Source organism: Dendropsophus ebraccatus, chromosome 4 (assembly GCF_027789765.1).
Source record: "Dendropsophus ebraccatus isolate aDenEbr1 chromosome 4, aDenEbr1.pat, whole genome shotgun sequence".
NCBI classification, from domain to species: domain Eukaryota; kingdom Metazoa; phylum Chordata; class Amphibia; order Anura; family Hylidae; genus Dendropsophus; species Dendropsophus ebraccatus.
The window spans coordinates 115,233,623-115,246,543 of record NC_091457.1 but is presented as its reverse complement, the minus strand read 5'-3'; the positions used below and the strand labels follow the sequence as shown (position 1 = coordinate 115,246,543).

General features: G+C 42.7%; 1 protein-coding gene across 2 annotated transcripts in view; it reads left to right on the top strand.

Annotated features, from left to right (window-relative positions):
• The window catches only part of LOC138788684 (laminin subunit beta-1-like), a 76,623-nt gene that overhangs the window by 57,938 nt on the left and 5,764 nt on the right, over nucleotides 1-12,921 (top strand). For both annotated transcript variants that reach the window (XM_069966793.1, XM_069966794.1), the window contains exons 23-31: nucleotides 1,182-1,406; nucleotides 1,486-1,700; nucleotides 2,426-2,522; nucleotides 2,948-3,326; nucleotides 6,619-6,803; nucleotides 7,930-8,171; nucleotides 9,818-10,021; nucleotides 10,150-10,294; nucleotides 10,409-10,616. In XM_069966793.1, coding sequence (XP_069822894.1) covers nucleotides 1,182-1,406; nucleotides 1,486-1,700; nucleotides 2,426-2,522; nucleotides 2,948-3,326; nucleotides 6,619-6,803; nucleotides 7,930-8,171; nucleotides 9,818-10,021; nucleotides 10,150-10,294; nucleotides 10,409-10,616 — 1,900 coding nt within the window. The remainder of the gene's footprint in view (nucleotides 1-1,181; nucleotides 1,407-1,485; nucleotides 1,701-2,425; nucleotides 2,523-2,947; nucleotides 3,327-6,618; nucleotides 6,804-7,929; nucleotides 8,172-9,817; nucleotides 10,022-10,149; nucleotides 10,295-10,408; nucleotides 10,617-12,921) is intronic.

Genomic DNA, 12,921 nt, shown 5'->3' with positions numbered 1-12,921 from the left:
TGTTGAAAGACAAAAATGAAAGTCATCATTCGTCGCTTGATTGTTGGGTGTTATTACATGGACAAATAATCGTTAATTTTCGATCGTATAGTAAATTTTTTAAGGATAATCGCTCCGTGCAATAGGGCCTTTATCCATAGACATTATAATAATGCTGTCAATTTCACCATCCTTACCTGGATATACTCAAGTCAATAAAATCTACACATATGTCCCTAGACCTATTTCCAAGTGTTGATAAAAATTATGGGGGAGATTTATCAAACATGGTGTAAAGTGAAACTGGCTCAGTTACCCCTAGTAACCAATCAGATTCCACCTTTCATTTTTCAAAAAGTCTGTGAGGAATGAAAAGTGGAATCTGATTGGTTGCTAGGGGCAACTGAGCCAGTTTTGCTTTACACCATGTTTGATAAATTTCCCCCTATGTTTATGTGATATGCATCCTTTGTGTAGGACCTTAAAGGGAATGTCCACTCTTGAACACCCTTATTTTTTTTTCTTTTAAATTGTGACTGTCATTATAACTTTTAAAATCTAAATCAACAGTAGATGTGAAATAAAGCAAGTTTGCAATATACATTCATTATTTTTTTGTTGTTATCATGCTGTAAAACAAAGTTGAATTTACCAGAAATCCAGGTCCAGTCTCTTGAAGGCAAATTTCCTGCTGGTTGAAAACAACAGACTAAACACAGGAATTCTGTCCAGTACAGAGTCAGGGCTCAATGTGTCCATCAGTCACATGATTGCCTTCTTTCTGTGAGCGCTCAGATGGCCTGGGATACACAGGACTTCCTGTTTTCTGACTGTTTCCTGTTGGTTTTTTTTTTGTTTGTTTTTTTTAAAGAGTCTGAAAACAGGAAGTGCTGTGTGTTCCATGATAAGTAAAAAAAAAAAAGAATGTAAATTGCAAAGTTGCTGTATATCACATCTACTGTTGATTTAGATTTTGAAAGTTATAACGACAGTGAAACTTTAAAAACTGTGTTGCTCATTTTCATAATACATCTTTATAGCACAAGGGGAGTTATTTATTTAATAATAAAATAGGGTTCAGTAAGGTCTTAGGCTCCCCCTAGAGGCAACTACAGACAGGACCTTAAACAATCAGGATAATAAAGACAAATGTTGCTTACTTTAGTACATTCTAATTCAAGACTATATATGTTTTGGCACAGGTTTGCGGTGTGATCGTTGCTCCCCTGGATATTTTGGGAACCCTGACCAAGATGGAGGAGAATGTCGCCCATGCCAGTGTAACAACAACATCGACCCCAGCGACCCTGAGTCATGTGACTCACGTACGGGCATGTGCTTGAAATGTCTGTACAACACAGACGGACATCACTGTGGAGAATGCAAGGCTGGGTACTTTGGAAGTGCCATTCTGCGCAACTGCCGCCGTATGTAGTTAGACCACTATGCTCTTTGTATCCATTGTGCCTTATTGGTACCTTGATTGCACCTCTTGTCTTATTACAGGTTGTACATGTAATGAGCTGGGTACACTGCTGTCTCACTGCTCCCGAGATACCTGTTATTGTGACCGAATTACAGGACATTGCCCCTGTCGAGCAAACGTTGTTGGCAAGAACTGTGATCAATGTGCAACTAACTACTGGAACTTTGGGGCAGACCTTGGCTGTGAGCCCTGTGCCTGTGTTCCCAGCCATTCCTTAAGACAGGACTGCAATGTGGTAGGTCTCACCGACACTGGTTGGTTAAAGGGGTTATCCAGCGCTACAAAAACATGGCCACTTTTCCCCCTACTGTTGTCTCCAGTTCAGGTGCAGTTTGCAATTAAGCCCTATTTACTTCAATGGAACTGAGTTTCAAAACCCCACCCAAACTGGAGACAACAGTAGGGGGAAAGTGGCCATGTTTTTGTAGCGCTGGATAACCCCTTTAAGCAAAGGGGTTCTTTACTTTTATAGAATGTAGGCCAATAGGTAAATATCTTGACTGATCATAGGAACCTGTAGTCCATTTGTCTATTCCTTACAGTGGAAGATCATGCTTCAATTTCTCACTGAGCTCCACAGTTGTCCACGACATTGCCCCCATCTCCTATTAGGAAATTACAACTTCATGTACAAAACTGGGGAGTAATCACATATTTTTGGCCAAACTGTTGGCCTGTGCCCTGCTGCAGTCATTGTCTTGTACCAACTTACAATGACTGATTCATGTCTGCTGAATGCCGACTGCTTGTAGTTACCATTAGGAGGGTCTTAGGAGCCCACTATACGTTCTTTTTGTTATTCACTTCAATGTATAGTTAGTATGCAGTCGGCTCTTAAGCACCCTCTAGTGGTGGCTTTAGAGAGGCGCTTATATCTAATTTTGTGTCTATACAAGAAAGACTGAGCTCTGACCACTACAAAGATATTTAAGAAATTAATTTTTACTTTGTTTCTTTCAGTACACAGGGCAGTGCTATTGTCGGCCTGGGTTTGGAGGCAGAGTCTGCTCTCACTGTCAAGAAAACTACTGGGGGGACCCACAGCGGAAATGTGAAGGTACAGGATCTGCCAGGTGTTTTATTGCAGCGTGCTTAACAGAGCTATATCCCTAATCCAATTTGTTCCCCTGCATTACCCAATGGCTGTTCACACTGCAGTCCCCATAGCTGTAAGCAATGGGATTTCCATTATTAGCAGCAGAGCTATAGCCTGAAGCTCCTAGGCCCATGACCAGCAGGATCCAAGAAAACTAGGCAGATGCATGCGCAACATTATAAAGTTTGGGGTTTGGTAGACTGGGATTCCACTGTGACTGCTGGCCTACAATGTACATAGGGCTGGTCCTGCTTGCAACCTAATAAGAATTCTGTGGAGGCAACCCGACTATTACATAATACTTATAGTGCTGCTAACTTCTGTTTTAGAGGAGTAGGTTGGGGGAAGGCATTGCTTATCTAACTACAGCTTATTTTCCTCCTTAGCTTGCAATTGTGATACGTATGGCTCTGAGATACAGCAGTGTGATCACCTGACCGGTATGTGCCGATGTCGAGAAGGGTTCACTGGACGAAGGTGTGACCAGTGCGCCAGAGGTTTTCGGAATAACTTTCCCAGGTGCTCTGCCTGTCACCAATGCTTCTATCAGTGGGACAGTATTATCATCCAGCTCCAGGACCAGCTCCGAGGCATCCAGAAGAAGGTGTCTGACCTACAGGAAGGGGGAGAAGCTCCAGAGATCAGCAATAGCCTCATAAGAGAACTAGAAGACAAACTGAGGAGTGTTAAACAGATAATCGGTGATGGAGGCATTGAGGGAACGCGCATGCTGGAGCAAATGAACAAACTGGTGAACAAAATAAGGTAAAACTGAAAACTGGCTCTGCAACTTTATAATGTAATTTATGTTTAAGTTTCCTCTATTGTCGGACCTCTGTGTGCTGTCTATGGCTTAGAACTGGTTTATGAATACAGTGCTATACAGGCTTAAAACTTCTCAGAGCTGAGATTTTGCGATATTTGTAACCAGTCCAGACAATCCTCTGTGAGCTAAACAGCCTGGGTTCATTAGGCTGTGTTCTCACATTGCAGTTTCATTGCCTTACTGCACCATTTCACTGCAGTACTGCATCATTTTTGTAAAGATTCTGTAGTACTGCGCGACAGTACTGCAATGAAACTCCGATGTGTGAATATAGCCTTATAGGAGGGCAGAGTTCTTTTTTTTATTTATTAAAAAAAAAAAAAATGCTCATAGCCATTAGAGGCAGGTTAGAAGTATAGATGAGCGAACCGGCCGAGGTTCGGGTTCGTATGAACATGAAATCTCGGCTTCTGATTCCCGCTGTCTGTCCGCTCCGTGGAAAGGGTGGATACAACAGGAGGACCGCCTGGAAAACTGGGATACAGCCATAGCCATAGGCTGTATCCCAGTTTTCTAGGCAGTCCTCAGGCTGTATTCACCCTCTCCACGGCGCTGGCAGACAGCGGGAATCAGAAGCCGAGAGTCCAGGTTCATACGAACCTGAACCTTGGCGGGGTTCCCTCATCTCTAGTTAGGAGCTTATTGCAAATTGATACATACTGAACCTAAAGCTTTTTACTGACTAAAGCAATTGCCGTTATTCTTATTTCAATCTGTCTCGCTAGCGCTACAGGACAAAAGCTAAAGCCCAGCAATGTTCAGCCTGTCAATCTAAGCAGGGTGGATGGTGACATGTCGGCATAGTGGCATTAAGGCCCAATTACACACATAGATTATCTGACAGATTTTTGAGATCAAAGCCAGGAATGGATTTGAAAAGGGGAGAGATCTCAGTCTTTCCTTTATGACCTGTTCTCTGTTTATAGTCTGTCCCTGGCTTTGGCTTCAATGATCTGTCAGATAAATCTGTGTGTGTAATAGAGCCGTTAGGAGAGAAGGGTCTAAACACTGCTGGGCTGTTACAGGGGAAGGCACTGGGGGCTTTATCTCCTAATTTACATAGAAGTTCTAAAATTCATAACTCAGCGCTGGAGCTACGGATTGAAATGAGCTATATCTCCTGATTCAGGGCAAGAGGCCCTATTGTACATTGCCTTTACTTTAGGGCCCGATTACATGAAGCGATAATCGACCGAATCCATGTAATAGAGACAGTGATCAGCCGATGAATCGATCATCAGCTGATCGTTTTTTAAGGCCTTGTCCTAAAATCCTCAGGCGATGGGCGTGCATCGCTATGTGTAATAGCGATACCTGGCCAAGGGCTGACAATTGAACAAACAGTTAGTACATTACCTGTCCACACTTTCAGTCTTCTTCTGCGCTCTGCATGCATCCCAGCGCTGCAGCTGCAGCTTCACAGACGGTCTCTGAGCTGACATCCAATCACTGCCTGAGGTGGTCTTGTCCAGTGATTGGTTGAGTGGCCTGTCAGCTCAGACAGGCCACCTTGAAGCTGCAGCCACTGAACTGGGAAACATGCAGAGCGCAGGAGAAGACCGGGAACGTAGACACATGGAGGGGGATTTACAAAGACCGCCGTACAAGAATGCTGGTCTTATATTAGGCCACGCACCCTTTTCTCCGGCAGGATTCACTAAGAGGTGTATGCCTCTTAGTGAATCGGGCCGGGCGCACGAATCTGTTTCCGGCGTACCAAATGTACACCTGCTTGAGGTGTAGGTTTGTGTCTTGATTTACGTTTGTGATAAATTAGGCGCGGAAGGACAGCCTGCCCATCGGGCGAGCCGGGCGTATGGGAGGCGTAGGCCAGGGAGAAGGGGCGAATCTGCACCTTCTCCCTGGCGTACACCTCTGGCGTAAGCTTCGTAAATCCCCCCATAATGTATTAACTGTTTGGGCAAGGGCTGCACAGACATAGCTAATGATGTCCATGCAGGACTTCATGCTAAACGATTATCAGGCCCTGTAATAGGCCCAGTAAATGAGTGCCAATCTAGCAGATTGGAGCTAGTTTATAACATTGATCTGGCCCCATTGGTTCATCTAATAGGACCCTCAGTCAGTAAAAAGCTGCTGACAGATCTGTTTTAAAAGGGATACCCAGCCTGTAAAATATTGATGATCTATTCTCCAGGAATTCCACCCCCTGCCAATCAGCCGTTTAAAGGGGCGTAGATGAGTACACCTGATTTTATCTTTCCATTGCCATCTGACTTTTGATCTTGAGAATGAAGGGAGACAGATAAGCTATGCCCTTTCTTCTAAGTTTTCCATGCTCCTGGCCACCCATCTATAAAGAGCACAGCAGCGAGCCCCCTTCAATTGAATAGAGCAGTTCCTTGCAGAGTGGGTGGTCCTGGCACCTTTACAGGGAAAGGCTATGTTCACATTCCGTAAGAGGCTGGCCATTCCGTGACCCGGCCGAGTCACGGAAAAGGACGGTCTCTGAAAGGATCATCCCGGCCGGATTATCTGTAGCGCTGCAGAGTTCAGATGTGGACGCATCCGTGCACGCCAGATCACATCAGAACTCCCCACAGCACACTATGGAGCGTGTGGCCTGAGCCACTCACTCCACAGTGTGCGCTGACAGTGTTTTCTGCGGCCGCTATTCAATGAATAGCGGCCGCAGAAAACTGACATGTCAGTTGTTTTCGGCGCCGCTAGAGATCCCGGCCGGAGCATATACCATGTGTATACGCTCCGGCCGGGATCGCATAGATGGCAAGGTAACATATTTTTTCATAATACTCACGGCCGTTGTTGCAATGTGCAACAACAGCCGTAGTTTTATGAAAAAGTACATGGTGTGAACAGTAAAGGGGATACAGCAATACATCAGAACTGCAGTCTTTTTATACTTAAGATTAGTGGGGTCCGAGAGCTTGAACCCCAACTATCAAAAAAGAAATATTGTTTATGACATTATTAAGCAAATAATTTTAGACTAAAGAAATAACAATAAAAAAGTTGCTATGTAGTATTTTTTCATTCCAAGTTTAATAATGGTGTTTAATCTCTGGCAGATTGTAATCCGTCATCCTCTACTGAGCAGGAAGATGACATTAGGACAGGGTAGAGAGTTAAATATAGACATCCAGTGTTTATGATGGCTGTGAGCGGCAGTGCTATTTATGGCTGAGTGTTTATGATGAGGCGTCTTTATTATGACCGTTTTAACGCTTTATGTTCCTTTTCTCTCTTCAGGACGGAGGTGGCTCAGCTTTCCTATCTTCTCCATTCTCAGGAGAAAAAAATGAATGATACTGAGGGCAAAGACAGAAAACAAAAAGGAAAACTCGAGAAGCTGACCCTGGACCTGATACTGGTCAATGACACCGTGTACATCCTGAAAAAACAGATAGAAGCTATAGCAGCTTTGGGCTTCAATGGTAATGTCAAGAGATGAGTACATTATGTCAGTACTGATGGCCTATCATTGGGATAGGCCACAAATATCACATCGAAACATGTGGTGCTCAGCCAAGTACCATGTCCCCTACGTTTTTGGTTAGGCACAGCATGAACACACACTGATCTGCAAATGATGGCCTAGCTTAAGAATAGCCCAAATTAGTAGTCTTTTTAGGGTCTTTAACCAGACTTTTCTGTGCCAAACCAATACTGTGGGGGTGCATGATGTTTCTTCCGCCTGTGTTGGTTGATATGAATACATTTTCAAGTATTTAAAAAAAAATACTAAAGCAGATGCTGAAACGTCCACTGAAAAGGTGAAAATTTTGAAGCAAATGGTCATGGTGAAAGAGTATATCCAGTTCTTGACTAATTGCTTGCTCCTTTGCCCCATGGTTATCATGGCTATGTGTCACAGCGCTGAATACCTAACTGTTCATATTACAATATAAACAAGGAGCAAATGTAAAAATGAGGCCTGTAGGAATTCGTTGTTTAACCTTTCAAAAAAAACACCTCTCTGAATTATAACTATTTTTTTCTGAACTATTTCCTATATCTAATGTATGTATGCTTTCATAGGACTCCATCTTTACAATACCCCTTTTCAGTGCAGTTTGGGGGAGTCATGTTCAAAACAATAAGCTATGTACGGAAAAACTCTGCATTAAAGAACTGCAGATTTGAATCTTTCATTTGAAGATAACCATTGCTATCAATTCATTTTAGTAGTGCACATTATCCTCTAAGAAATTACACACATACTCTGCCAAAATAAATGTAAAGTTATGCCAATGGAGTCCCCACAGACATCTGAGCAAACAAGAGAAAGAATCAAGTAATTATTCTATCGTTGATGGCGTGAGAAGGAAGGAAACATTCCTGCCCCCATCCTAGGACGGAGAAAAAAAGCAATAAGGGGCTATCCCATATTCATCTATCTATCTATGTATTCCTAAGTGCTTCTCAATGGAGTGACTTGTGTCTTGGACATGTAGAGTAAACAAATATAGAATTTTACCCAGTATACTGTGTTCACCACTGTGACATTTCCGTGTACTTAATCAATTGGCTTTCTCACTGTTTTGGTTTTGTATTTTGCAGAGTCATATGGCAGTATCTTGAGTTCTTACTCACAGTCTATAGATGCTGAGAGGCTCGCCAATGGTTCTGTATATGGAGCTGCCAGCCCTGTAGTCCAATCCAAGCAGACTAGGCTGGAGACGGAGAGGCTTCTGAAGGACAATCTGGACAGCTACCGGAGGAATATGACAGCCCAAAAAACATCCCTCAAAGAAATTCAGAAGAAGGTTAAAGATCTAAACGTCTTCCAGATCAATGAGAAGGTAACAGGTGCTGTTGTTTGGCTCTAGAGTGGTTGATTTAATGCTGCGTTTACACGAAACAATAATTGGCCCAATCGTACGATTAACGATGTCTGAGTAACGATTTTTTTTCATAACGATCAGCATTTAGACGGTATGATATATCGTACGGAAAATTCGTTTTGCGATCGCTTAAGCCTATCTCACACATTGGTTAAATCGGCGAACGACTGTTCACACGGAACGATCTGCAAATTTTTTGCGAACGACGATTTGAGAACATGTTCAAAGATCAAAATGAACGATTTCTCGCTCGTCGTTTGATCATTTGCTGCTTTTACACGTATGATTATCGTTCTAATTCGATCGGTATCGCGAAAATTTGCACCATAATCGTTACGTGTAAACGCAGCACAAGTTAGTGCTTTTTGTTAATCTTTATGTGTACTTATTGACAAAAAGAATAATGCACCCAGATAGAAACATCGGATTGCTGTAAAACTCATGCAGGTATGCTCACCCACAGACAGCAAAGCTTTCTCATTTATGTCACTGCTAGATTACAATACATCATTGCCCTCCCCTGTCAGCAGACTTGTTATCAATCAGGCATTTATGTGACTAGCTGGGATGCCAGCTTAGGCAACTAAGAGTGTGCAGGATCTACAGGTCCAGCCGCAGCATCTGTGGGCAACAGTAATGCCATCTCATCTTGTGTCCAGTATAGAGGCACCCAACAGAGTGCTGAAGCTTCTTTCCAATTGTATCATTTTCACCAATAAACGTAACCTTTGACTCTGTTATTGTAATCAAGTGCAGCTGCTATGGGCTCTACAAATGGGGGTCAGATTGGTTGTCACTCTCTGGACTTTTACTCTGAACCCTCAAATTTACAGCTGCCTGTGAGGATCTTTGCTCTTCAAACTTTCGAAAACTCCTTTTAATCTGTCCTTTAAAAGAGAACTATGTGATAACAGAGGTGGTAGGGTCCTCTGTTATGGATCCTCATCTCTTGGCCAGAATGGAGAGCACTTACAAAGAGAGTCTCTCCCTCTGGAGGATCTGTTCTATCCACAATATATCAACAACCCATTGATTTCAATGGGTGGTTAGTAATGCTTACCTTCCTCTGTGATGGCCCTGCAGGGTAGTTGAACACTTTTAAAGGTTTCCCCACATATAACTGCTGATCAGTGAGGGGGCAGGAGAGGGGCAATTTTCAATCACCTTATTATCAAGGTACTCTTCTAGCATGTAGGGACTGTTCAAAGTTGTAGGACTTTTTTCAGGATCCTTCAATAAACTGCATCAAAGTATAGTTGCTCAAAATGTAAGAAGAACTAGCCGAAATCCTTGAACACCAAATTGATTATTTAATACACCCAAAACATGCCAAAGATTAGCCCTATTTTCTACTATAAAAAAAAGCCTCCAAACTAAGGAGTTTGCAGTTGTATCTCTGCTTTGATTACGGTTTACATTGGACTATTGGCTTTATCAACGTGCACCACCAGAGCGGCTACGTTGCATACGGGAGGCTGTGTTCTTGGAATGCTGGGAGTCGTAGTGCCTGCTTTCCTTCTCATGTTTCATTACCCCTAATATTTAAAAGGCACGTTGTCCTAATGAGGGGTCACATGACTAATTTGGGGTATTTTTTTAAAAAGATTTGTGGTGCCCCTGGGGACAAGCCCTGTGACAACTCTCCGTGTGGTGGAGCAAACTGCAGAGATAACCAGGGCCTAAGAAAGTGTGGTGGAGAAAATTGTAATGGAGCGGTGCCTATCTCAGCCAAGGCTCTAAAGTCTGCACAGAATGTAAAACAAGACCTGGAAAATATGGGAAATCAACTCAATGACATCTCTCAGAAGGTATGTGGAAATATTTATGCTGCATAAGAATTCTATTAGTCATTTAAAGCTAGCACTGTAGGCATTTCACTAGTGCTTTAGGTGCTTCTTATTGGCATTGATTGTATCCATATGTAAATGTCTCCAAGATTCAAGAGGTGCAGGGAATTGCACAAGAAGCAAAAGTGCAAAGTGAGTCTACACTAAGCAAGGCCAAGGATACAAAGCGCCGAATTGAAGACTCTACCGAGAAACTGAGAGCATTTATTGGCAAGATAAAAGACTTCTTGACCGGTAAGAATGCACCTCAATAAGACAAGTGATTTTCTTACTCATTTTGATCCCATAACTTAGCATAGGGGCATCCGAATGAAATTTTGAAGTTTATAAATAAGTTCTTATCCACAGAGGAAGGAGCTGACCCAGAGAGTATCGAGAAAGTGGCTAGGAAGGTGCTGAACATCTCTCTTCCTGCCAGTCCTGGTGATATTGCCACACTACTCAAGGAAATCAAGGAGACCATCGGAAATCTCAGTGGGGTGGATGTAATCCTCAATAATACTTCTGAAGGCCTTGCCACAGCCAAATCTCTACTACAGGAAGCCAATGAAGCCAAGTAAGTGATCTTAAAGTTTACAAATTATTTTAATACTATGGAATGAGGCTTTATTAGACATTAATAAAAACTCTCGATGCTGGTAATAAAGTATCTCTGTGTCTGGTTACTTCTTGTTTAAAAGTCTACCTCCAGCCTCAATAACATTGCCACACCAGGCTGCTGACACACGTCAGAACTGCCATCAGTGGCATAAGGGGTCCAGACCGGAAATCTAAGAAAGGCTCCCTGCTGGATTCGGTTCATGATATCATTGTGCTCTATTATTCCAGGAGAGATTGATAATAAAAAAATATATAAGCAGAGAAGGTGTTAATTACTTTTACAGACTGTGGTTACAGTACAGTTAATCATAAGCCACCGTGTACATGGTCAGAGGTGCTCTGGCATGCATTCCAGATGTGTCCACACAAGATCCTTAAACTCTTATAAAACAACCTGCTTATTATCTAACAGATGTGACAGATGAAAAAATATAGATGACAACACAGCACTACTTTTTCACTATAGGGTTGTATTATTTAGGATTGTTCTAGCTTATCTCCAGATAAAAAAAAGTCAGATTCAGGGGCCACCAATGTCTCTTAATCCCTATACAGAAGGGCCTGACCCCCAAGAATAATAATGGAATGACTTTGGGTCTACTCGCTGTCTCACTTGCCTTTTAACATGTCCCTATAAAGAAGGCAGGATGCCATTATAAATATAGAAAAGAGGGGAATGACAAAAATTGGATTTGGAGCTTGACCTTAAGGACCCCATAGCCACAGCCATACATTACCAACTTATATTGAAATTTTATATTAGTTTTATGCTGAAATTGTATTAATTCCACTCAGTATATTCATGTTACACTTACATTAGGTTTGGTTATCATGGGAAGCTTAAAATATATGATTTCACCCATTTTTATTGAACTCCAGAAGGGCATTTGTTAAAGGATCTGCTTCTATCTTCTCTGGTGCCAGGGACTACAGGACACACATGCCTTGATGTGTCAGTGATGGTTTTGGCATTATGAGGAAGACCTGCATAGTATCATCCTTTTCAGAACACAGCCAATTTATGGAAACATAATACTACTGTGGTGTCCCACCATGGGTGTTTCTAGTATGGGCACCTGTCGTAAAAATCCTGTACTATAGAGTATAGTGGTAATGAAGTTACATTCTCTATTTTTACCACAGGATGTCACTATGTATTACTTGTATATATTACACGGCTGTAGTCATTTAAGGGTTACTGTTATGTTTGTGATTCTGTGCACCAATGAGAGAGACTCTTTCTTCCCTACCTATCTCTAATCTCTTTTCTTCTGTACACTCTCTTCTTCACCACTCACAAAGGTTGTTACATACACCCTGTAGGAAGTAGTCACATAGGGAGAGGAAGTGTAGGAGCACACTTAGTCAGTTCTTCTTTGATTATCTGAGGAGTAGCACATACAGATCAGGCATCCCTGCTGAACTTCCAGGTTCCCTGTCTGGGACAGACCAGCTATAGTTGTGGACACGTATGGAGAACACAGAGACTTTCTTCACTAAAGCAACACATACTCAAGATGCAGTGCTAAAGTCAGAGAACACCCCAACCCACGCCGGTGACACTGGAAAACTTTGGACACTTTGCTTAACTCAGGTAACTAGGACTGGGGCTTGTGTCATCCTCGTAGGATGGGTACCCCGACACTGCAGGGCACAAGGTGGTTATAGTGACAAAGGTCAAAAGACGGGCACAAGTATTCTTCTTCTTCTCAAGTATCTTCAAGTATCTCTTCTTCTAAGTTCCAGCAGAGAACACTACTAAGTTAGGTTGGGGCTCTCCAAACAAACTCTTCTCCACTTTCCTCTACTTCACGCAACTAAGGCAGCACTACTGTTCTACCTCACCTACTCAACATCTCTCAGCACAGATTCAGTGAAACTCAAGTTTGTACTACAGAAACTACTCGGTACTGTATCCTCCTGTACTTGCCAGTAAAGATCAGTTAATTTATTATACTGGGACTCAGTGATAATTGCACCAGCACCTATATACACAGGCTACACCGTCCTTGGGTCATTTTCCCCTTTCTGTTGGTGGCAGTACTGGGTGGGTCATCTCTCCACTCAGGACCACAGTGATAAGAGCCCAATGGACCCATAATAGCCCGGCAGGTCACCGACCATTGAGGACAGATATAGCCAGCCACACTAAAGCAGGTATACCATGACACCTGTGTGCTGAACCAGCACTGGCGTAATGACAGAACTTTAACCGGCTGAGCTATATTCCGCCGACCAACCACCATAGAAGTGGTGTCACC